Source organism: Hyperoodon ampullatus (assembly GCF_949752795.1).
Source record: "Hyperoodon ampullatus genome assembly, chromosome: 19".
NCBI lineage: Eukaryota > Metazoa > Chordata > Mammalia > Artiodactyla > Ziphiidae > Hyperoodon > Hyperoodon ampullatus.
This window is the reverse complement of record NC_136932.1, coordinates 26,620,972-26,645,779: the sequence shown is the minus strand read 5'-3', so window position 1 is coordinate 26,645,779 and position 24,808 is coordinate 26,620,972. Positions and strand designations below refer to the sequence as shown.

The window sequence follows — 24,808 nt, the reverse complement described above, 5'->3', positions numbered from 1 at the left end:
CACAGCCAAAAATAAATAAATAAATAAATAAATATATTTTTTTAAAGTTGAGTATCTTTCTTGTTTAATGGCCATATTAGTTTTTCAGAATTCTTTAAATATTAAAGAAATTAGCCTTTAACATTTATGTGGAAAAATTTGTTTCCTTTTGTTGTTATTATGTGGCTTAGTATTTTGTTTTTGCTAATTTTTTTCTACTAGAGTTTTAATTTTTAAATTTATTCATATTGATCAGACTCTTTATTTTATAGCTTTTTGGTTTTGTGCCTTGCTTGTAAAGGCTTACCCTGGTCTAAGCTTTTTTCTTTTTGAATAAATTTATTTATTTTATTTATTTATTTTTGGCTGCATTGAGTCTTCATTGCTGCATGCTGGCTTTTCTCTAGTTGCAGCGAGTGGGGGCTATTCTTCATTCCGATGCACAGGCTTCTCATGGTGGTGGCTTCTCTTGTTGCAGAGCACAGGCTCTAGGCACGCGGGCTTCAGTAGTTGTGGCACGCAGGCTCAGTACTTGTGGCTCATGGGCTCTAGGGCGCAGGCTCAGTAGTTGTGGCACATGGGCTTAGTCGCTCCGCGACATGTGGGATCTTCCCGGACCAGGGCTCGAACCCATGTCTCCTGCATTGGCAGGCAGATTCTTAAACACTGCGCCACCAAGGAAGCCCTTTCTTTTTTTTTTTTTAGAATGCTCTTGTTTTTTTCTACTAATTTCTTCCTTTTTCTTCATCTGCTTTTTTTTTTAATGTTTACAACATTGAGCCATCTGCATATTTTCCTGGATGGACACCCAATTGTCCCAATATCATTTTTTCAATAATTATTCAACCACTGGTTTGAAACGCCACCTATATCATAAATAACTCCCCATAGATATTTGGGGTATATTCTATTCAAATGAACTGCTTTTACCTATGTCAGCACCAGTACCAAACCAGCTAAGGTAATGTAGCTTTATGACTTAATTATATTTAATTTAATATTTGGTGGGCATACCTTCCTTCTTGGCCTTTTTTTTAATTAATAAAAACTTCCTAGATATTCTAATTTTGTTTATTTTTTTCAGGTGAGCTTTAACATTATTTTCACAACTGCAAATTGAATGTCCCCAGAGTAAACTGGTTTGAATGAAGCTCCTCAAAAAGGCTGGGACATCACTTGGGGATCCATGCCTGCTTGAGGGATGGAGGCAAAGTGAGCTTGGAAAGGGAGGGCTGGAAGGCTGGACCACAGTCCTTCCAGCGGAGCCTGTTAAGTGGCCACGCCTAGAAGACGGACCTCACAGGCAAGAGCTGGAGCGAGGAGTGGCCAGGACGAGGGAACCTTGCTGAAGGCAGATCAGAGGCAGGCATGAAGCAATTGTTCTTCACAGTTGAGTGACAAAAGCGAGAGGAAAGCTAGGTGACAGGAAGACCTTGGGCCAGCCTTCTAAAGGGCTGTCTCCAGCACCCAGCCTTGGCCTGACACAGAGAGGATGCCCAGCAAATCTGTGAGGAACAAATAAGTGTGTGACAGCTAAATCCAGGAGGGCAAGGGAGGAGCAGGGGCCTGGAGGGAGGACCAAAAGGGTGAGAGAAACTGGTGGGCATGTGTTCCAGAACGGGGAAGCAGGGGAAGGAGGGCAGGTGTACTTTTTTGAGGCCACCGTGAGACTATCTGCCCTGAGAATTACAGCAACACACGCAGGAGGGGCAGAAACACCCCACAGAGATGTGGCTGGAGAGAATCAGTGACGATTCCTGCCCCTCTGGGGACCCCCGCCCCAGCCTCCCGCCCTCACTTGTCCCCTTACCCAGGGGAGGTGCCAGGAGAGGTCAGTGGAGCAGGTGGGGGTCTGGCTTCGGACACGTGTTCCCATAGGAGTGTGTTCCACATGGTTGCTGACCCCTGTGACAATCACAGCCAGGGCGATAACGGCAGAGAGAGGGAGAGTGAGAACCAGGTGTGAGGTCAGATGGGCTCATCTGCTCCCAGCCCTGCCACCCATGAGCCATGTGACTTCAGCCAAGGGAGGGACCCTCTGAAAAACATTTCACGGGAATTAGGTGACACAGCAAATATAAAGGGCCCGGCACATAGCAGGTGCTCAAGGGATGTTAACCAGTGTCCACCCCAGCCCTTCCTTGGCTGGCCTTTCCAGCTATAGCTGGAGTATATTAGGAACTAAATTGATTTCTGCATAGAAATTTTTTTTTGGCTGTGCTGTGCAACTTATGGGATCTTAGTTCCCTGACCAGGGATTGAACCTGTGCCCCCTGCAGTGGAAGCGTAGAGCCCTACCACTGAACTGCCAGGGAAGTCCCCTAGAAATGTGTTCTGAGATCCAAATTGTTGATTTATCTAGCACCTTTGGAACCTCACCAACTCCTGCTGTCTGCCCCCAAAACAGTCCTGAGTCACCGACAGCATCCTGAGTGGCCTGGCCCTGGTCCCATCCACTGAGGTCATTCTTAAAGATCAAGGATGCACCCCAATGTTCACTGCGGCTCTATTTACAATAGCCAAGATATGGAAGTAACCTAAATGTCCATCGACAGATAAATGGATAAAGAAGATGTGCTATACATCTATTCTATATACAACAGAATATTACTCAGCCATAAAAAGAATGAAATAATGCCACTGCAGCAACATGGATGAACCTAGAGATTATCATACTAAGTGGAGTCAGACAGAGAAAGACCAATGCCACATGATATCAGCTATATGTGGAATCTAAAATATGATACAAATGAACTTATTTACAAAGCAGAAACAGACTCACAGACATAGAAAACAAACTTGCCAAAGGGGAAAGCGGGGAGGGATAAATTAGCAGTTTGGGATGAACATATACACAATACTCTACATAAACTAGAGAACCAACAAGGACTCCCTGTATAGCACAGGGAACTCTACTCAGTATCTTGTAATAACCCATAAGGGAAAAGAATCTGAAAAAGAAAAAATATATATATCTGAATCACTTTGCTGTACACCTGAAACGAACACAACATTGTAAATCAACTATACTTCAATTAAAGGAAAAAAGAGGTAGTGAGACCCAAATGCTGACGGATTGTTTAAAGAGCGGAGGCCACAAGGCACTGGCTGAGGGGAACACATGAGTGACACTGACCACATTTTACAGACCAGGAAGTAAGCCTGAGGTATGAGCGCTACCATGTGCTGGCACCATGCTGAGCCTTTAAAATGGTCACCTCCGAGTGCTCACAACCACCTGTGTGTACTGCGGGGGGAGGTGAGTATTTTTGTTTTAATGGGAGGGGGAACCAAGGTGCACAGAAGTGTCTGGAAGATGCCAGAGCCAGGAAGCAGATGCTCCATTTTTATCCTTCATCATGTGGCAGGCTGGCTCACACAGATACATCAGAATGACCCTCCTGGGACTAGGTGGAACACTTCAGGCCCAAAGCCACCGTCCCACCTGGGGAGACCCTGAAGGACTCAGCCTTTCGGGTCCCAAAGAGAGAGAGTGGGTCAAGGAGGCACCCAGCTACTTCCCTGCTGCTGGAGTCTGCGTGTCACAGCCCTGCTGCTGTCCCTGGGCCTGGTGAGCCTTTGCTCAGGGACCCTGGTGGCCAGGCAAGAAGCTCTCCACTGTCTGGATTTGGAGGGGGACCGACACTTGAGGAAACATTTCCCATTCGCTTTTTAAACTCTCGTCAGTGGGGCTTGGAGGACGGCAGGGATTTGCTTCTGATCCCAGGGTTAAGGCCTGGCCGAAGGCCAGCTGGGGAAGCCCAGTCCACCAAGGCCAGATGATTCCTCATGGCTACTGCTCCCTCCCTGTCCCTTTACTCCTGGCTCGATTCCCCCACCTCTGCCCCTGTCCCAAAACACACACGTTTCCCTCCATTTCAAACTGCACACTTCCCAGCACAACCCTGTGCTAACTCTATGGAAAAATGGGTGAAGAATTTTGAGACTTTTCTGAACTTATTTACAAAACAGAAACAGACTCACAGACAAACTTATGGTTACCAAAGGGGAAATGTGGGGCAGGGAGGGATAAATTAGGAGTTTGGGATTAACAAATACACACTACTGTACATAAAGTAGATAATCAACAAGGACCTCCTGTAGAGCACAGGGAACTCTACTCAATATTCTGTAATAAGCTACATGAGGAAAGAATTTGAAAAAGAATGGATATATGTATATGTATAAAGGAGTCACTTTGCTGTACACCTGAAACTAACACAACATTGTAAATCAAATATACTCTAATATCAAATAAAATTTTAAAAATTAAAAGAAAGCAAAACAACAATTTAAAAAAATTGACACTTTACTCTTCCTTCTACCTTAGCTAGCAGCAACATCTGCCTCTTCCCCAGCCTGCTTCTCTTCAGTCTCAAGGTGCCTTTTTCTGGAGCCCGCTTTCCACTTTCCAGAACACAGAGAGTGGGTTTTGAGGATGTGGCTGTGCCGCTGGGGAGCGCGCAGGTCCTGCTAACCTAGAACCTGAACCCCAGACCTGGGCGGGTAGGAGGTGGGGGGTGTACAGCAAGATGGTTTGATTGACACATACAGTTGATCCTTGAACAACATGGGTTTGAACTCTGGGGGTCCACTTATACCTGGATTTTTTTCAGTGAGTACATACTACGGTAGTACACAATAGTACTATGGATAGGGAAGGCCAACTGTAAAGTTCTGTGTGAATTTTCCACTGCCCTAGGGTCAGTTCCTCTAACCCCTGCTGCTCAAGGGTCAACTGTATTGTGAAATGATTACCACAGTGGGTTTAGTTGTCATCCATCATCTCAAATAGAATCAAAAGAAAAGAAAAAAAATTCTCCTTGCAATGAGAACTCAGGATCTACTCTGTTGACAACCTTCCTATCTATCACATAGCAGTGTTAACTAGAGTCATTATGTTGTACATTACATCCCTAATTTTTTTTAAACTTATTTGGCTGTGCTGGGTCTTAGTTGTGGGATCCTGAGTTGCAGCATGTGAACTCTTAGCTGTAGCACATAGCATCTAGTTCCCTGACCAGGGATCAAACCAGGGCCCCCTGCATTGGGCGTGTGGAGTCTTAGCCACTGGACCACCAGGGAAGTCCCCATCCCTAGTTCTTATTTATCTGATAACTGGAAGTTTGTACCCTTTTAATCACCTTCCTCCGATTCCCCCTGCCCCCACCCCTGCTTGTTGTAACCACAAATATGATCTCTTTTTCTTTGAGTTTGGTAGTTTTTCTAAATTCCCCATCTAAGTGAGATCATACAGTATCTGTCTTTCTTACTGGCTAAGTTTGCGGGTAAGATAGTTCTCTAGGAAATATCTAGGAATTTGGGGTGCACTGCTGGCCTGTGGAATTCAGGGCACAGGAGGGACAAAGGTCTCCAGGCCTGGCCTGGGGGAAACAGTGTTCCCAGACCCCTGGGCAGATCAGGGAGACTTTGGAGGGCACAACTGTGTGGATTGGATTTTGAAGGATGGGAAGAGGGACCCCAGGAAGAGGGCCCAGCCTTATGGCAGCTGGGAAGTAGGCAGGGTGTCCAGAGAGGAGACTGGCTGAGTGGCCTGTGGGACCAAGCATCGGCTAGGGTTAGACTGTATTTGGTGAGGTGCCTCAGCAGGGTGGCCTGGAGCTGGGACCTAAGTGAGCAGGCTATGGTCATGACCTGTATGATAACTAGAGTGTACACAGGGAGATGGCAGTGAGAGAAAATGGCGTTGCTCAGGTAGTGGAGCCCAGGATGGGGGGACTCTAGATCTGCTGGCTGGGAGGGAGGGGCCACAGGAAAGTCCTGCCAGGAGCAGGCTGAGTGCCAGTTCTTCCCCCAAAGGTGCTGAGGACAGATGGATCCTGCCTTTGCCATGGGAAACCAGGAGGCCTCCTTCTCTGACTTGATAGCTGCCCTGAAGCAGGGGATTGAGTGAGATGACACTGCCTGGGAAGGGGGACCTCCCCTGTGCAATCTTTTCTTTTTTTTGGCTGTGCATGGCTTGGGGAATCTTAGTTCCCAGACCAGGGATCAACCCTGGGCCCCTGGCAGTGGAAGTGCAGAGTCCTAACCACTGGACCGCCAGGGAAGTCCCTTGGTACACTCTTGGGACCCACTTGCTCTATGCGTTTGGTCTTCTGTTGTGTGCATGCCCTCCACACCCAGTGGAAGTGTCTTCCCATGTGTCTGAGATTTGTTGAATGAGTGAATGAGCACAGAGACCAGTGACGGGCACATGCGGTTCTCAGTGTACACCACCGGCAGGGCACCACACACAGTCACATCTTCAGCAAGGGCTTTTTAATAAGGTCAAGGAAGATGGGTGAGCTGGGAGGTAAGGCCTGGTGTCCCTGAGGGCAGGGAAGACAGGCCGAGCTGCCTTTCCTCTGGCTCTCCACTGTCTGCCCAGCTCAGAGTGCTGGCTTCTGGATCTAAGTCACTGTGAGAATTGGGGCGTGCACTCCCACCCCCTCCATCCATTCCGCCATGCTCTGTTGAGCACATACCGTGTGCCACTCCCAACTCCTGGCAGGTGCCATGGAGAACCAGGCACTGCCTCTGCCTTCCTGGAGCTCCCAGTCCAGCAGGAGAGGCCCATGCTGCCAACATGGTGAAATAAAGGGCACTGGAGGATGGCAGTGGGTGGAGAGGTGGCAGATGTCCAGCTGGGTCCCGCAGCCAGTAGTGCCCAGGAGAAGCCAACCTCATCTGTGCTGACATCCTCAGAGCTGGGTCCTCTCTCTGTGCCTTAGTTTCCTCTTCTGCAGGTGATACCAGAAGGCTCCTAATCCTTCCTGCAGGTTCAGGTCTAGGCCTCTATGACTGAGGACCATTCCAGCTGCCCCCTCGCTCCCGCAGAGGGAGCAAACAGACCAACGTTGCCCCTTCATCCCCCGGAGTCTGGGCTTGAAGATCCTGGGGTCTGCCAGAGGCCCAGCCAGCTGATGTGGTGGGCTCCAGGAGCTCAGGGCTCAGCCCAAGACCTTCCCCAACAAACCTGAATTCCAGACAGCAGCCAGGAGCCCCGAGTTGGGCAGTCTGTGCTGGCAGCAGGGGAAGGGCATGAGCACCGGGCAGGAGGAGGACAGAACCCCCAGAACTTGTCCTCTGACTTTGAGTCATGCAACAGACTGCTGGCGTGAAGAAGGAAAAGGGGTTGTGATGGAGGTCATGCCCCAAACTGAGTTCTAGATCCACCAAATAAAAGGGTTCGGGGTCAAGAGCGGACCGTGGTGGGTGGGCTTTCCAGAACTCTGGCCAGCTGGAGGCAGAGCCATTGGCTGGGGACACTGCTCCAGCCTGCCCCACCCTTCCTTGAGGATGTGGCCCCACTGGTGCTGTCCTCAGTTTGGGTACCAGTCTGGGGACCCCAATATGTGTAACCAACTGCCTTCTCAAGCAGAAGTGCGAACAGGGTTGGTGTGAGTTCTACCAGGATGTTAGGGTCCTTCCAGCTGGGGGACCACAGCTGGGGACTCATGATGGGACCCTGAAACTAGGTCCTGAAAAGTTACGCAGGTGAAGTGGGAGGGTGTTTGCGCAGGGAAGAGGGCAGGGGTAGGAGACAGAGGGAGGAAACAGTGATTCTGGGCGATACATCAGTGTGACTGATCACGGAGGGAGGGGTAGGTGGGAAGATGAGTGGCGAGCAGGGGCGGATCTTGATGGTGTTTAGAGTCTTCTGTAGGCGAGGGAAGTCATTGTAGGGTTCTCCACAGATGAGTGACATGGCCAGAAGTGTACTTGAGAAGAGTCTCACTAACCCTCCCCTGCACTGAGCCAGCCAGCTGGGTGTCCACCTGCATGCCCTTTCCCACCTCCTCTCCTGCCTGTAACTCCTGTCCTCTCTGCGTCTTGCTGGATACCCCCTGCTGACCCTTTTAAGAATCAACTCAGCATAGTCCAGTGAAGCATGGCAGCTGGGCCACACATGTTTATGTCTTCTCTTCCCAAGCGCCTTTCAAATGAAAAGGATTTTTTTAAAAAGCCCTACTACAAAAAAACCCTGAGACTTCTCTGGCGGTCCAACGGTTAAGACTCCGCACTTCCACTGCAGGGGGCCCAAGTTCAATCACTGGTCGGGGAACTAAAATCTCGCTTGCCGTGTGGTACAGCAAAAACAAAACAAAATGGAACAAAAACCCACAAAAAACCTTGTACAAGAATGTTCATAGCAGCTTCATTTACAATAGCCCCAAACTGGAAGCAGCCCAGGTATCCATCTAGTGGAGAATGGATAAACAAATTGCTATAGTCATCTGATGGAATACTACTCAGCCGTGAAAAGGAACAAACTACTGATGCATGTGACAACGTAGTTAAATTTCAAAGATAATATGTTCAGTGAAAGAAGCCAAACACAGAGTAAAAGTGTATGACTCCATTTATATGAAATTGTAGAATAGGAAAAACTGACCGATGGTGGTAGAAATCAAAATGTTGCTTGGGGAGTGGAGGGGCCAGGAGGGGCTGACTGGGCTCTGCTCACACAGTGTGGTTCCTTTTTCAAGCTGAGTCTCCTAGAGCCATCCTTCATTACCCAAAAGCCCCTCAGCCACCCCTCAACTGTGCCACGTGTGCCTCAAACTCTCTGTACCCCCAGCCTAACTCCCCCCTTCCTTTCTCTTTCTTGCTGCATTCCCCACTCAGCGGACGATGGCACCGCCAGCCACCAGTCCCCAGTCATCTCTTGTTGTGGCCTCCGAGCCCTGAGAAAACCCCTCTGCCTGATCGTGGGAGTGAAATTGGAGAGTTGTCCTGGCAAGACCACGCTGCCACCCAGCTCAGTAGGTTAGGAAATCTCTCTAAGAACAGGTCTCACCCATCTTTGTGTCCACGCAGACTCAGGTCCACAGACGAAAGGAAACATTGACCAAGCAACCAGGTGATGACTGACCAGGGTTTCCAGCACCTGGGACCCTGGCCTTCCTCCCCGCAGCTGGGAATCCCCCTGAGTCCTGCCAGCTGGAGGCAGACATGCCAGTGGGGCTGGCCCATTGCAGAGGTTCAAGGGCCAAGGCTGGCCTCCCCTTGTTCCCGTTCCTCATTTTCGTGTCCCCGGCTCCTGAGTGCCCTCCCACGTCCCTCCAGATCTCTCCTCCCTCCTTACTCCTATTGCGCTGCCCTCTAGCTGGAGCTGGAACCAGATGTCCCCACAATCCTCTTGAGCATCCCGGCAGAGCCCCCGCCCCCGCTACTCCTCACCCCACCCCCGCCCTGCCACCTTCTTCTTCCCTCTGCAAGCAAGAGGCACAGCAGAGTGACTGCTGCCCTGGGCTGGGGCAGAGCTCACCCTTCCTGCCTCCTCTGAGACCCTTTGGCTCCTGCTCCCACCAGAAGGGTCTGTCCTTGCTCTCCCAGCATACGGTCTCCCCAGCATCTGCAATTCACCCTCTCCCCGGGCTAGCCCCTTCCTTCCTTCAAGCACACGCAGGTCACCCCATCTTAAAAAAGGTTCCTTTAGGGCTTCCCTGGTGACGCAGTGGTTGAGGGTCTGCCTTCCGATGCCACAGCAGTGAGAGGCCCACAAAAAAAAAAGCTTCCCTTGGTCCTGTCTTCATCACTGCCCGACCTTTCCTCCCTTTCACCTTGATCTGAGCTCGGAGTTTGTTGCCTGCTCTCCGACTCTGGGTTCTACCCCTGTCGTGCTAATGAAATGCCCTGTGGGAGGCCATAGGCCTTCCCTGGGCGAATGCTGGCTTCCTTCCTTCCGGAGCCCACTCTGGCCTGTTGACTCTCAATGCAGGCTCTGTGGGGCGGGGCCAGCCAGGAACAGGTGCGTCCGTGTAGGTGTGTGTAGGGGGCGAGGAGGGGGGGAGTGTGTGGGGGAGGGGGCTCCCTCCTGCCCTAATGGTGCCCCTTCTCCAGGCTCCTTATTCTCTGCTCTCCTCTCTGGTCTCCCTTCTGGAAGAGTCTGTGCACCTGGGCTGCAGCCTTTACATTCACCAGGTCCCTTGGGACTGTGTCTTAGTCCTGGCTCTATCTCCTTCCGGTTTTGAGCATCATGTTTGTTTGCCAACACATTCCACCATCTCCACTGCATAACCTGTGGTGACCTCTGCAGGACAGGACTAACGCCATTGTCATCTCCCTCTCCCCCAAATGGCTCCACTTCATTTACTAATCCATATGGTTATTCATTCCCTGTGAATTCAACACATGTCTGTCACTCTGCACTCCTTCACACGGTCCTCCATTTCTCCAGGTGGGATTCATTTTCATTTTGTAGCCACATCTTTGGTTGTCACATATACCTGTCTCTTCCCAAGCCCCTTTGGAGGTCACCATGGGTCATCTTCGTAAAGGAGTCTGGGAGGCGAATTGTCCTACACATAAAAGCTTCCCGGACCCAAGGGTGGCAGGGCCTTTGAGCTGAGCATTTGGGTGGGGGGCCAGGGTGGGGTTTGCCTTCTCTTTGTGACCCACTTCTCCCTGCATGGAGGTCGTTGGGCCTAGTTGCTGTTTCTCTTCCTCTTTGCCTGGGAGACCCTTAATCCCCCTTGTAATAGAACCCACACATGAAATAGAGCCAGGGAATGTGGCTGGGGTTTGAGCCCCAGCCCCCTGTGAGGTCCTCCCACCACACCTGGACACCCCACACTTCTCTCCAAAACTGGACTTGAACTGTGGGCCCAAGCCCACCCGGCCATGTGGCACAGTGCCAGCTCTGGGTCGAGCCTCCCGGGCCATCTCCATCAGGCCAGGCTTCATCTGTAGCCAAACAGCAGGCACCAGAGGCTCTCGGGCCCCTCACAGAGCTCCCAGCCCCAGCTTGGACCCTGAGTTTCTGGGCTCCACAGCTGTCAAGCTCAGTGGCCCGAGGGCCTGTCCTGGTATACAGTGGGGTGAGCCCAGCAGGGACAGCTGAGCTGGGCACAGCTCTGACCTGGTGACCTTGTTGTCGGCTGCAAACATGTCAAAGGCCATTTGCTGACCCTGTGGACTTGGGTGGGGTAATAAAAGATATGCGTGTGAAGGGGTTGAATGCTGGTTTCCCCGCACCAACCCTGCATCTCGGGCCTCTGTGATCCTCATCCCCAGGGCCTAGGCTCCAGGGCAGCTGGGGACCAAAAAGGAGCAGCTGAGAATGAGAAAGGCCAGGCCTCGCCCGCTGCCCTCCACCCCTTCCCTCTTGTCCCGGATCCCCCTTCCTCCACCCTCCCCTGGCTCACACCAGCCACACGCCCCACTCAAGCTTCAGCTGGCACTCAGGGCCCTACTCCCTCCTTTATTACCTCACACAAGCCCACAGAGTCAGCAAGGGTGGCCTCTTAATAGTTTCCAGGACAGGGCAGGGTGGGGTATCCTCAGAGGCCCCCCTGGCTGAATGCTCTGCACCCCTGGGGGCATCAGGAAGCACCCAGGGCCCAGTGACCGAGAAGTCCTTAGTGTTTACTGTCTGCGGTCACATTTTTCCAAGGCGACTTGGCTGTTTTTCCACCTTTTGACAATCTGCTCAGCAGCTCATTCATTCATTCAATACTTAAAACGCCGGGCCCTGTGCTGGATGTAGCAAATGTAGGAATGCGGCAGGTTATCTGCCCACAGGGGTCTGCAGACTCATGGGCTTCTGAGGCTGAAACTCTCAGAGGCGGCGTCTGCATGCCACCCTGCCCCTCCCACCACTCTCGCCCACAGTTCACTTTAAGCAAGTTGGAGGGAACTGGGATGCCTCTAGGGTTGGGGATAGGGCTTGGTACCCAGAGTGATGCAGGAGCGGGGTGCAGGGTGGTCTGGACAAGGGGGCAGAGCCACTGACAGAAGGGGGGTGGCTGGGTGAAGGGCGGAGACCAGTTGGCAGCCTCTCAGCCTCAGCTTAATTCCCTGGGCGAATAGTAGCCCTGGGAGGGCTGCCGGCAATCCACTATGGCTTCAAAGGGTCTTGGGGGCCGTGGGTAGGGTGGGATGTGTGCAAGCAGCCTGCGCTCCCCAGTTCCTGGAGCTCTTGCTTTCCTGGGAGCTCAGCGAGCTGCTTCATTCAAGGAGGAAGGGGTCTGGGGCTCAGACCCAGGCTGCTGTCCTGCCTTCACATCAGCATCTGGGCGACAGGGCTCTGCTGGGAGCTGGAGTCGGGGGGCAGCAGCGAGACCTGCGGCCCTGTCTCCTGCCTTGGTTAATTTGTACCCCGCCTCCCCTCCCCTGCCGCTCAGCCTGGCTGGCTTCTGGGGGACCCTACCCTTCAGCTGCTCCCTCCCAGCTCCTGCACTCACAGGGAAAGCTCAGGCCCAGCATGCCAGTCATGGTGGCTCTGACCTGTCCCACCTGGGAGCCTCAGAGTGGGCTGGACACACGTGCCCCAGGAGGAAGGTGACCCCCCAGGGCTTCCATGCACCTCCTTGGCTCACACTGGCCAGCGCAGGCCCAGCCTGGGTGGCCTCACAAAGCGCCCTCCCCTGTCCAAGTGCCTCCCCTCCCTTTTCACCTGTGTTTTCCTCTTCATGACACAAGAATGTCAGCAGGAACTGGGGCTCCTCTCCCACCCCATTGTTAATGCAGTCCCTCTCCACAGCCCCACCCCTGACAGGCCCAGGACTGCCCCGCAGGGCCAGCCCACTCCCGCCTGCCAGGAGTCCAAATACACCTGTTTACCTTTGGGCCTCAGCCCGGGGATGGAAGCTCGCCTGACTCCTGACCATCTCCTCCCACCCGCCCTCACAGGCCTTCTTTCCTGCCCTCCAGCTCACCTGATTCCTTCTGCAAGTCTGGGTCCCCAGTATGTTGAGGGGGGCAGAGGCGGGGAGAAGAGTGTTTCCTGCCCTCAGCTCAGCTCTTCAGGAGGCCTGGCGCATTTGCTTCAGGCCAGCATGGAATCCCATCCCGGGGGCCTTCCCGTCACTGGAGCTTGGGGTGGCCTGTCCCGTGGGCAGACGGGGAGGGTCCCCAAAGACTGAGTTCTTGAACATTGCCCCTCATCCCTTTCCTGGCTGGCGATACATGGGGGAGGGAGGATAGGGAAGAGGTGGAAAGTGAGGAGACAGAAAGCTGGCTTCTTGCTTTGGGAAGGGACTGTACCACACCTGAGGGTGAAGTGGCTGAAGGGCTTCTCACCTCAAAAGTGGAGATCAAAGGAAATGCGAAACCTGCCCAGAGAGCTTGAGTCATGAGCTCAAAGCCACACAGGGCAAAAGAGAAAGGACAACTCAGTGCAACATGGGGTCCTGGATTGGGATGCTGGAATGGAAAGGAGCATTACTGGGGTGATCTGCAAGACGTGAAGGGGGTCTGCGGTTACATGGGATTACCAGGTCAGTGTTCATTTCCTGATTGTGATGGTGGTACTGGGATTATGGAGGCGTGTCCTTGTTCTAAGGAAACACACACTAAAGTATCTAGTGCTAATGGGGCAGCCTGTCTGCAACTTACTGTTAAGGGCGCAAAATATATATTGACTGGGATTACATTGAATCTCTAAAGAAATACGGAGTCACTGAACGTTTTTTGAAAAAGCCACCCAGCCAAGGGCCGGGGCAGGGATGAATAGGAGGGACAGGATGCACTGACGCTTCCCGCCCCCTCCACCGCCAACCCCCAAACGCTGCCTGCTGAAAGGGTGTGTGAAGCCCTGTTTTCTGGCCGCTTCGGAGACGCCTCTTAGCTTTGGCTGCTCATTGGCAGCATCCATGGACCCTTAAAAGTGCCAGTGTCTGGGTCCCAGCCCCAGAGACGCTAGTCCCAAGCATAGGGATTTTCAGGGTCTCCTGGTGATTCTTCCTGGCAGCCAGAAGCTTCTTCAGCCTTTCCTTACCTGGCAGGCAGTTCTGCCAGCCCCTGAGCTTGCCCCTCTTCCCCCAGCATGGGCCCAGGCAGAGGGTGAGGAGGGGGGACAGTGACCGGCCCCACCTGTCAATCCAGGGTGTACCCCTTTTGGCGGGGGCTGGAGGCTGAGCCTGGGGACCAGTGGAGAGGCTGGAGCGCCCATGTTCCCCCAGTGCTTGGGAGCGTGGGGAGGAAGGCCAGAGGGTGGTGGGGTGAGGGAGGGAGTCGTTGCTTAGGGGGTGAAGGGAGTCTCAGAGGGAGGCTGGGGCAGCCTCCTCAGCAAGCGGTGGGAAGGGGATGGGCTGCCTCCTGAGCTGTGTAAGGCCCCAACCCGGCTGGCCCTGCAGTGTGCGCACCCTTCTGAAATATTTGGAATAATTAGCAAGGGAAAGCAGCAAGTTGGTGGAGGAATGCCAGGTTGTCCTGGAGCCAGTCTCGAGTGCAAGGAAAGAAAGGGGCTTCAGGAGAAAGGGGCCCGTGGAGGCTGGGCAGGATTGTGTAGGACAGTGCCCGTTTGTGTGTGTGTGTGTGTGTCTGTGAGCACGTGCACGTGAGTGCTGGGGGAAGGGGCTGTGCACCACAAGGGCGTGCTGGCGGGGCCAGGTGCGGGCTCAGGGGAGAGATGGGTTCCAGGCAAAGCTGGGGTGAGGGGGTTGAAAGGTGCCTGCTGAGTGTCACATATTTGCTGTGCCTCAGTTTCCCCTTCAGAACTCTGCTACGTTGATTCATCACAGGCTGGAGCTGTAGGGTCTAGGCACCCCGTCTTCCGTCTGCCCTGATGGCCTCCCTCAGCCCCAACCTGCATTGGAGGGAAGGCCCTGGGCGGGGTGAATGAACCCCAGGGTGGCAAGTGGGGCCCCAGGGTCTGGGGCCCTCTGAACTCACACCCTGTCCCTTCAGGAAGGGACCAAGGGAGGGAGGAGCTGGAGACAGGCCCAGGCGAGGACCGCAGGTGAGTCTGGGCAGGCCCTCAACTTGGGCGAGGTGGGGAACGTGAGCTGAGCCCTGGGCAAGAACGGCCTTTGTGAGTGAGTCTCCAGGGCCAGGGAGGGGGCTGTGCCTCCTTTGCCGCCTGCTCCTCGGGCCTGTGGGTACAGTCTCCCCATTGCACATATAGAGGTGCCGAGGCCCTGTCTACAGGGGACCCCCGAGGGCCGCCTCTCAGCCCCTTTCTCTCTGGGGACCCAGAGATCATGAGGAGTGCATCAGGGGACACTCTGCAGGCCTTTGGTGACCCCCATCTTCCTCCCAGCCATTCCCCCTTGGGCCGTGGCCTCCCCAAAACTGGCCCATGCTTTTCCCCAGAGAAAGTTGCAAGCAGGCCCATTTTGAGATTTTTTTAAACTTTATTTTTAAAAATGTTTTGATTGTAAATAACTTTCTATGAAAAAGGTTAAATTGCCTGATGGGTTAGGAGAGTGGATGTGGGATGCAGCCCAGGGGGTTTATGGTGGAGCAAGACACTCCCCCGCAGGAGTGCAAGCAAGGGCACGGGGCCATCCCCCCATTCCTGGTCCCAGTGGTTCTAGCAAGCACTGCGTCCCCCCCAGTTAAGCCTCAGCTATAGCTACACTCACTACATTAGTCTCTCTGTCCCCTTTCCCCCTGCAGCTTGGCTGCCCCAGCCCCTAACCCCCAGATCCCCAACTCCCCGCTGCTCTCAGCCTCAAGTTGGGCTCAAAGATTAGGGACACATACCCTGTGCTCCATCTCTAGGGATGAAGCCAGAAGATCCCAGAGGCCTTAGAAAATCTCCTGGCTCCACCCAGCACCCCGGCCTCATTTCTGTCTCCTCTCTCTTCCCCCCTCCGCCTAGCTCCTCCTCACAGACTGCCGGGAGAGGCCTCTTGGGTATTAATTTGCAGTCACCTAATCAGTATTTCTTGTACCTGGGAACTTTCTCTGGATAGAGACCTGGGGAGGAGAGCAGGAGAGAGAGAAGCTTCGAAGCTAAGGTGTTCTGGGGCGGGCCCTGTACTGATGTTTCCAGCTTGGCCAGGGCCCCTCCAAGCCGCAGCTCTCATAGTGCAGGGCCCTTAGCGTGTCTCTGGGGCAGGGAAGAAGTGGATCAACGAAACACTGTGTGTATGGGGGGCTGGGGAGCGGAGGCAGCAGTTTTGGTCCTGGGCCCCAATTCTCAGCCTGCTGGACTAGGATCTGAGGATGGCCTGGGCTGGCGGCCGTGTGGCCTGGCGGGGTGACCTGGCCCAGCCCCTGCCTGGGCGGTAGGGTGTCCGTGGGCCTGCACTGGCGGGGAGGGGGGCAGTCTGGGTCCAGACTTCGGTGCTGTCTGGAGGTGGGGCAGGGCCTGGCTTCTTACAAGAAGGCGCCCAGGCTGGCCCAGTCATGCAGGTCAGAGGCCAGTGTGGCATCCCCGGCCTCAAAGAGGGGCTCGGGGGGCAGGGAGCTACGGGTGCTCTCGTCCCAGGGGTGCTGCAGGAAGGATGTGGCCAGGAAGGTCTCATCAAAGTCCAGGCTGTCGGTAGCCTGCTCCACTGGAGGCCCCCAGGTAACAGGGCACTCGATGTGGTGGCCGTGGATGGTGAGGTCCACGTCCCCGTGTGAGGCGGGGCTCAGCGGCGGGATCAGCTCCGAGGTCTCCAGCGTGCCCAGCTCCCCGTCCAGCGTGCCAGCGTCCAAGATGGCCTCCCAGTCAAAGTTGCCCTTGAGGGGTTCCAGCTCACCCTGCTCCTCCTGCGTCAGCAGCAGGGGGCTGGAGGGCCGCGGGACCTTGGCCTCCTGCTTGGGCAGCGGCTGTTGACGCTTACGCCCCAGCCTGCCCTCGCCTGCACCCCAGCCCGCCTCCCCAGTGGCCTCCTCGAACTCCCGCAGCAGCTGCTGGGCCTCGGTGCTCACGGTCAGTGGCCCAGCCCATGGGGCGGCGCTGGGCTCCGGCGCGGCCTGGCGGGCAAAGGCCGGGTGGATGTGGACTGGGGGCAGCCGCCGCTTCTTCAAGGCCCCACTCAGCAGCCGCTCGGCGTACTGGGGGTCGATGCGCCAGAAGCCCCCCTTGCCTGGCTCGTCCTTCTCCCGAGGCACCTTGATGAAGCCCTTGTTCAGGGACAGGTTGTGGCGGATGGAGTTCTGGACACAGGGAGATAGGAGAGAAGGAAGACAGCTGGGTGAGTGGGTGGGCTCAGTGATGGGGGGCTCCTAGCGCCACTGCCAGTCCCACCACCACCTTCTCTCCGATGGGGGCAGGGGAGACAGAGGCGCTGCTCCGACCGGGAGGCTCTGGGACACCAGCCACGGGGCACCAGGCGCTGGGAGTGCTGTCGGGGGTTTTTGTTCCCTTTTGCCAGGATATCTGCCTGCTCAGTCATCCGAGCCCTGAGCCGCAGGGTGGCTCTCAGTGCCACCCTGTCCTGCCCTCCCTCCCTTACCCCGCCGCTTGCGGCCTCTGGTCAAAGGCCTTGGCTCCCCCAGGGCCTGGACGGCCATCTCCCTCTGCCTGGGCCTGGCTGGCCTTCTCTGTTTGTGAAATGAGTGAGTGGGTGTGAGGGTGTGTGTGTGGGGGTGGGGGGATGAAGTGTGGGAGGATCTGATGACGTTCCTTGTTTCTAGAGCTGGCTGCTGGCCTGGACCCTCACCCACCATGTCCCCCTCCTCCCACCCCAGGCTCTGAGGCCTCAGTTGATTATTACCCAGCCAAGAGCATAGCGCTCATTCCTGGGGCCTCTCAGGCTTGGAGTAGGGTGGGGGGTGGTGGAGGGTCTCTGCTTTCTCACCAAGGTTACAAATGGTACCTGCCCCAGGGTCAGGGCCCAAGCAAACGTGGAATAGCTGGGATCACAGGAACTGTGATCCTGTGACCTGTGCCACAGGGAAAGGATCTGTGCATCCTCAGGGTCTCTGTCCCCAAGTAGCCCCTGATCCTGATGGTCGAAGATGCTCAGGGCAGTGTGTGCCCAGCCTGAATCACCATCCTGCCTTGTTCACGCCTGGGTGCACAGTCCAAACCACGCTGGGGCACAGGGTTCTGGGGCCTGGTGCGTGGGGCCGGCAGGTGAGTAGTACCCCCTGGCAAGACTGGGATGTTTACATGGTGGCCTGGGCCCCTTGGCTGCTCTGTGCCAGGTTCCGGAGACTTGGAACATGAAGCCAGTGTGGGAGGAAAGAGCCCCTGTGGAAAGCACGTGGCTGAGGTAATTGTCCCCCCAGGGAGGTTGATGAGAAGAGGGGGAGGAGTGAAGGCAGGAAACTAGGGAGGGCTTGGGGTGGGGGCTGGCACAGCAGCTTTCGGAAGGCCCCGTAGCCCTTCCACTGGGACACAGATGGCCTTCACACCCCGCAGCACGCCCCTCTCCCCTCCCAGACCCCCTCCAGCCAACTGAAAGCAGGCAGGATGCAGAGCCTGGCAGGAACGACGCTCTGCCTCCAGTCAGGCCCTGACAAACTGACCTCGAGGAGGGTAGTGTCTAGGAATTCCAGGACTTGGGACAAAAATGTGTCCCTCAGTCCATCAACCTACCCTGGGGAGCTGTGTCCACGCATAGTTCAGCCCTGGTCTTTGGGCTGAGCCTGCCGGATGAGTGACAAGTTCTTTCCACTTAAACCTCTATGTCGGCACCCCTACAGCCCTCTGAACATCCTCCCTCCTCCGTCTCTGAAGTCAAAGGGGCAGCAGTCCAAGCACTGGGCTCCCTTGAGGTCCTTCCTCGACGGCCTTCCTCTCTCGGGGCCCTGGCCGTACCGCGCCTACTTGGCCTGCAGATCTGGGATGTGAGTCCAGTCCGTGCGGGCATGGGGAGGGAGGGAGGGAGTGCCTCCCCTACCTGCCAGGTGGGATCAGCGTGGCGGAAGTAGCAGAAGTTGTCCGTGATCCACTTGTAGATGGCCGACAGGGTGATCTTGGTGGCCTTGCTGGCCTGCATGGCCATGCAGATGAGCGTGGCATACGAGTAGGGCGGCTTCACGTGCGGGTTGGTGGCGTAGTCCACGTCGTCGGGAGGCGAGGCCTGCAGCCCCGAGGGGGCGCTCCGCGGCGTGCAGGAGTACGTGGGCTTGCCAGGCGTGTGCGGCTGCCCCAGGCAGGCGGGGTCCGCCGCCAGGGGAGACCCCGGCTCGGCCGAGCCGGACAGCTCGTGGTAGCCGTGGGGGTCGGTGTCCCCCGAAGGCAGGGCGGGGACCTTGGCGTTGAGAAGGGAGAATTCCTGCAGCCACTGCAGGCTGGTCAGGCTGTCATTCAGGGCGTTGGACTCCTCCAGGCCGCCTTCCGGTCCGGCCTCCTCCGCTGCCCCTGCTCCCGAGACGCGTAGCCAGCTCTCCGCCATATCTGCGGGGACTCTCCGAGGGGGCTGTCAACATCCACGAGCCGAGCCGAGGGTGGCCGCCGAGCTCTCCGGCCCGCTGACTCCCGCGGCTTCAGTTACGCAGCCTCCCGGAAGCGGGCTTCCATCCCGCGATCCGGGGGTAGCCTCCTCCAATCTGAATGTGGTGCCTGCGGGGACCAGAGCGGGAACTGAGCCCTCTTTCCCCACCCACGAGGGGCGAGTGTGTGCGAGGGGGGAGGCTCTTACTAAAATCCTTCCTGCAGCTGGGGAGGATCTTTTACTGCCGAGGTCTGGGAAACAGAAGGTGTGCCCGGGGGTCCGACCCACACGGGGTTCGCCTCGTTCTTTTCCTCTTTGATCTTTTAGGGGAGACTTAATTAGCCAAACGAGGGAATAGTGTAGGGGCATGCGAGGCCACCCCTTTCTCCCTCAAAGCGGGGAATTAACCCCCCTCTCTCCGTCCACAACCAATGGAAATGGGGCGAGAGAGTCCAGGAGGGCAGCACGACGGGTCGGGGGGCGGGGGAGTACGTCTGATCTTTGAAAAGGGATATTAGGATGGGGATCAAGGGGAAGGAAGGAAACAATACAGAGAGTTATAAGGGGGCGGGAAGTGAGTGTCCCCCAAACGCCTCTGATGTCAGTCCCCGGGCCCACCACTTCCGTCGGGGACGGATGGGAGAGCGGGCTGCTACTGACGCCCTCCCTTCCCACGGCCTGCAGCCCTCCCCGTCCCTTACCTGGCTCAGAGCGCAGCCCGGGCCAAAGGAAGGTTCTCAAAGAAATTCCTCTCACCGCCCACCCTCACCGCGGCTCTCTGCTCCCAGCTCGAGGGCCCAGCCAGCAATCCTGGTCGCCACTCACGCCCGACAGCTCCTCTCTGAAAGCCAGCGGCCGTGGACCGGCACTCAGTAGCCGCTCGCAAGGCGTCTCCTGCTGCCGTGGCGACGCCCCGCCCATATAAACAGCTTCCGCTTCTGCCATTGGCCAGGGCGTCTCCAACGAGACCGCGGGCTCTTAACCGCTCTCTCACGCGGTAACTCTCTTCCAACTCCCTCCTGCCGCCCTCTCCCGCGCGCGACCCAGACCCGTACCCGCCACCGCGTCCCGGCTCCGCGCATTCCCGCCCGAGGGCCCCGCGCAGGGCTCGGAGAGGCGCGCGGCTCGGCGCTCCCGCAGAGGCCCTGGGGCCCTCGGCGAGCAGTTCGCCGCGGGAACCGTACTCCGCCCCACCCCCTTCCCATCTGGGCTGCTCAGAGGTGGCGACGGCTCCTGGGACGCAGCCCGTGGCGCGGGGGCCAGGGCTGGGTGCATGCTTGGGGCTTTCCTTTCCTCTCCTCTGTGCTGCGAGTGGCACTTGCTCACGTTTCTGCGGCCTGTCCCTGTCTCCCGACCGAGTGTCGTCTTGGTGCCCGCAAGCAGGTCTGACTCTCCGATGCCACCTGCCGCTCAGGTCCGCAGAAACCGCAGCCCCGGTCGCAGACACCCCAAGGCGGCTAGGGTAATCCAGTGTTTCCCGGTAAGCGCTGCCTCCCCGCCCCGTCCTCAGCAAGATTCCCAGAAGCTGACATTCCAGAGGCTTCTTCGGAAGTGCTCTCCCTTCTTTCCAGATAGCCGAGGAAACAGAGCCGGTGGGTGAAACCCAGGAAAGCCGTGGACTTGCCAAATTCTTTTACTGGGGTCATTGGCCCCATTAATTTCACCAGCCTTTAAGTGACGGACTAACGGTGGACTGTGGTCCTTCCTCCTCCCGTCCCCCAGCCTCCCTCCAGTCACCAGCTTTCCTGCTCTTCAGGTACTGAGGAGCTGCAGTTGGAAGTTCTCTGGTTGAAGGGGGTGGGTGCAGGTGAGGGCTCCTTATCAGGCCTCTGCGCAGGAGCTGTGCCCGGGGGATGGTACACCAGCTCCCACCCAGAAACATGTCTTTCCCTCTACCCCTTGCCCTCTCTCACTCCTCCATGTCCAGCTTGTCTTGAGTCAAAGTTTTTTTTTTCTTCCCAAGTATTTATTGTTTTTATTTTTATTTTTGTTTTATTTTTATTTTTTATTAGTTTCTGCTTTATAACAAAGTGAATCAGTCATACATATACATCTGTTCCCACATCCCTTCCCTCATGCATCTCCCTCCCTCCCACCCTCCCCATCCCACCCCTCCAGGCGGTCACAAAGCACCGAGCTGATCTCCCTGTGCTCTGCGGCTGCTTCCCACTATCTATCTACCTTACGTTTGGTAGTGTATATATGTCCATGCCTCTCTTTCGCTTTGTCACAGCTTACCCTTCCCCCTCCCCATATCCTCAAGTCCATTCTCAAGTAGGTCTGTGTCTTTATTCCTGTTTTACCCCTAGGTAAACATGACATGACATTTTTTTAAATTCCATATATATGTGTTAGCATACGGTATTTGTCTTTCTCTTTCTGACTTACTTCACTCTGTATGACAGACTCTAGGTCTATCCACCTCATTACAAATAGCTCAGTTTCGTTTCTTTTTATGGCTGAGTAATATTCCATTGTATATATGTGCCACATCTTCTTTATCCATTCATCCGCTGATGGACACTTAGGTTGCTTCCATCTCCGGGCTATTGTGAATAGAGCTGCAATGAACATTTTGGTACATGTCTCTTTCTGAATTATGGTTTTCTCAGGGTATATGCCTAGTAGTGGGATTGCTGGGTCATATGGTAGTTCTATTTTTAGTCTTTTAAGGAACCTCCATACTGTTCTCCATAGTGGCTGTACCAATTCACATTCCCACCAGCAGTGCAAGAGTGTTCCCTTTTCTCCACACCCTCTCCAGCATTTATTGTTTCTAGATTTCTTGATGATGGCCATTCTGAGTGGTGTGAGATGATATCTCATTGTAGTTTTGATTTGCATTTCTCTAATGATTAATGATGTTGAGCATTCTTTCATGTGTTTGTTGGCAGTCTGTATATCTTCTTTGGAGAAATGCCTATTTAAGTCTTCTGCCCATTTTTGGATTGGGTTGTTTGTTTTTTTGCTATTGAGCTGCATGAGCTGTTTTTAAATTTTGGAGATTAATCCTTTGTCAGTTGCTTCATTTGCAAATATTTTCTCCCATTCTGAGGGTTGTCTTTTGGTCTTGTTTATGGTTTCCTTTGCTGTGCAAAAGCTTTGAAGTTTCATTAGGTCCCATTTGTTTATCTTTGTTTTTATTTCCATTTCTCTAGGAGGTGGGTCCAAAAGGATCTTGCTGTGATTTATGTCATAGAGTGTTCTGCCTATGTTTTCCTCTAAGAGTTTGATAGTTTCTGGCCTTACATTTAGGTCTTTAATCCATTTTGAGCTTATTTTTGTGTATGGTGTTAGGGAATGATCTAATCTCATACTTTTACATGTCCCTGTCCAGTTTTCCCAGCACCACTTATTGAAGAGGCTGTCCTTTCTCCACTGTACATTCCTGCCTCCTTTATCAAAGGTAAGTTGACCGTCTATGTGTGGGTTTATCTATGGGCTTTCTATCCTGTTCCATTGATCTATCTTTCTGTTTTTGTGGCAGTAAAACACTGTCTTGATTACTGTAGCTTTGTAGTGTAGTGTGAAGTCAGGGAGCCTGATTCCTCCAGCTCCGTTTTTCGTTCTCAAGGTTGCTTTGGCTATTCGGGGTCTTTTGTTTTTCCAAACAAAGTTTGAAATTTTTTGTTCTAGTTCTGTGAAAAATGCCAGTGGTAGTTTGATAGGGATTGCATTGAACCTGTAGATTGCTTTGGTTAGTAGAGTCATTTTCACAATATCGATTCTTCCAATCCAGGAGCATGGTATATCTCGCCATCTATTTGTATCATCTTTAATTTCTTTCATCAGTGTCTTATAATTTTCTGCATACAGGTCTTTTGTCTCCTTAGGTAGGTTTATTCCTAGGTATTTTACTCTTTTTGTTGCAATGGTAAATGGGAGTGTTTTCTTGATTTCACTTTCAGATTCTTCATCATTAGTGTACAGGAATGCCAGAGATTTCTGTGCATTAATTTTGTATCCTGCTACTTTACCAAATTCATTGATTAGCTCTAGTAGTTTTCTGGTAGCATCTTTAGGATTCTCTATGTATAGTATCATGTCATCTGCAAACAGTGACAGCTTTACTTCTTCTTTTCCAATTTGGATTCCTTTTATTTCCTTTTCTTCTCTGATTGCTGTGGGTGGGTGGAGGTGAGGACTCCTTATCAGGCCTCTGTGCAGGAGCTGTGCCCGGGGGATGGTACACCAGCTCCCACCCAGAAACATGTCTTTCCCTCTACCCCTTGCCCTCTCTCACTCCTCCATGTCCAGCTTGTCTTGAGTCAAAGTTTTTTTTTTCTTCCCAAGTATTTATTTTTTTCTTTGTCTTTTATTTTTATTTTTTTATTAGTTTCTGCTTTATCACAAAGTGAATCAGTGATACATATACATCTGTTCCCACATCCCTTCCCTCATGCATCTCCCTCCCTCCCACCCTCCCCATCCCACCCCTCCAGGCGGTCACAAAGCACCGAGCTGATCTCCCTGTGCTCTGCGGCTGCTTCCCACTATCTATCTACCTTACGTTTGGTAGTTTATATATGTCCATGCCTCTCTTTCGCTTTGTCACAGCTTACCCTTGGTTGAGAGTCCACTTGCCGATGCAGGGGACATGGGTTCGTGCTCCGGTCCGGGAAGATCCCACATGCCGTGGAGCGGCTTGGCCCATGAGCCATGGCCGCTGAGCCGGCGCGTCCGGAGCCTGTGCTCTGCAACGGGAGAGGCCACAACAGTGAGAGGCCCACGTACCACAAAAAACAAAACAAAACAAAACAAAAACATTTGTATTTCCACTAATAAACTCAAATTATCTTTGCTTTTTCCCATCACACTCCCCAGAGCCTTTTCACAGAATTGTCACTGGTCCCCTGGCCACTATCCTGCCGCCTGTGTGATACTCCATCAGATTCCTTGGAGGCCCGTCTACCTAACATGGCCTCGTGATTCTAACCGGCTCACCACCTACAATGGTCAACTCAGATTTCCTCCCTTTGAGAACCTTGCAGAACAATCTCAGAACATACCATCGCCCTCCCCCACCGCATTGGTCTTGGGGCCAAAGAAGACCCAGAGGCTTCTTAGGGGAAGAGGTGCTGGAATGACACAGGTGCTTTCTCAGCATCACTCCCACAAGGGTGATGAGAGCAGCAAGGATGGGAATCTGAGCCATCCTTGCCACCAGCTGGGGCTCCTGGCAGAGCACCTGTGGGCCTGGGGAGGGTGGACCATGGGATGCTCCCCGGGCTCCCTCCTTGTGGGCGCTCCGTGAGGGGGCTGGCATCCATGTGGGGAAGGAAACAGCGTGCAGAGGGGGACCAAGTGCCTGAGAAGCTGTCCTGACGGCCAAGCCAGCCTGAGGCACCTCAGTCATAGGATGGAACTTTGAACTTACAGCTGAGCGTGGTGAAGTCTGTTGATTCCACGGGACCTACCACAGTGGATGCTCCTGTCATTAACCCGACATTAACCCGACAGATGCTTCCAGAGAGTTCCCCAGCTCTTTACTACCAGTGTGACGCTAACAGCAGAACCCGAGAAGCATTTTACCAAGAGAGCAGATGCACTTTCCTTCTCCCGTAAGAGCCCTTGAGACCTCGGGGTGAGGCTACGATGCGACCCTCAACTCCCTCTCCCGGCAGCCACCACTGTCATTCGGTTTCATGTCTGGCCTGAACGGTGAAGCCACTTTAATCTGAGAATGGCTGGCTCCCGAGATCACCGTAAAGAAGCCCAGGCAGTGTTTTCCTTCCAGGTCTCGCTCCCCTGCCGCAATCCCAGAGTGGAATAAACATCCACCA

General features: G+C 54.2%; 2 protein-coding genes across 2 annotated transcripts in view; both read right to left on the bottom strand.

Annotated features, from left to right (window-relative positions):
- Positions 1-7,687, bottom strand: part of LOC307067897 (RAD52 motif-containing protein 1-like) — a gene marked incomplete at both ends in the record, with an annotated part of 27,996 nt that extends 20,309 nt beyond the window's left edge. The window contains one exon of the mRNA XM_079725526.1: positions 7,556-7,687. Coding sequence (XP_079581652.1) covers positions 7,556-7,687 — 132 coding nt within the window. The remainder of the gene's footprint in view (positions 1-7,555) is intronic.
- An 8,342-nt stretch (positions 7,688-16,029) lies between these two features.
- Positions 16,030-18,986, bottom strand: LOC307067760 (forkhead box protein J1-like; the record flags this gene model as incomplete). Its single annotated transcript, XM_079725341.1, has 2 exons — positions 16,030-16,797; positions 18,489-18,986. 2 exons carry the CDS (start codon positions 18,984-18,986, stop codon positions 16,030-16,032), a joined length of 1,266 nt encoding a protein of 421 aa, XP_079581467.1.
- Positions 18,987-24,808: the final 5,822 nt, after the last annotated feature.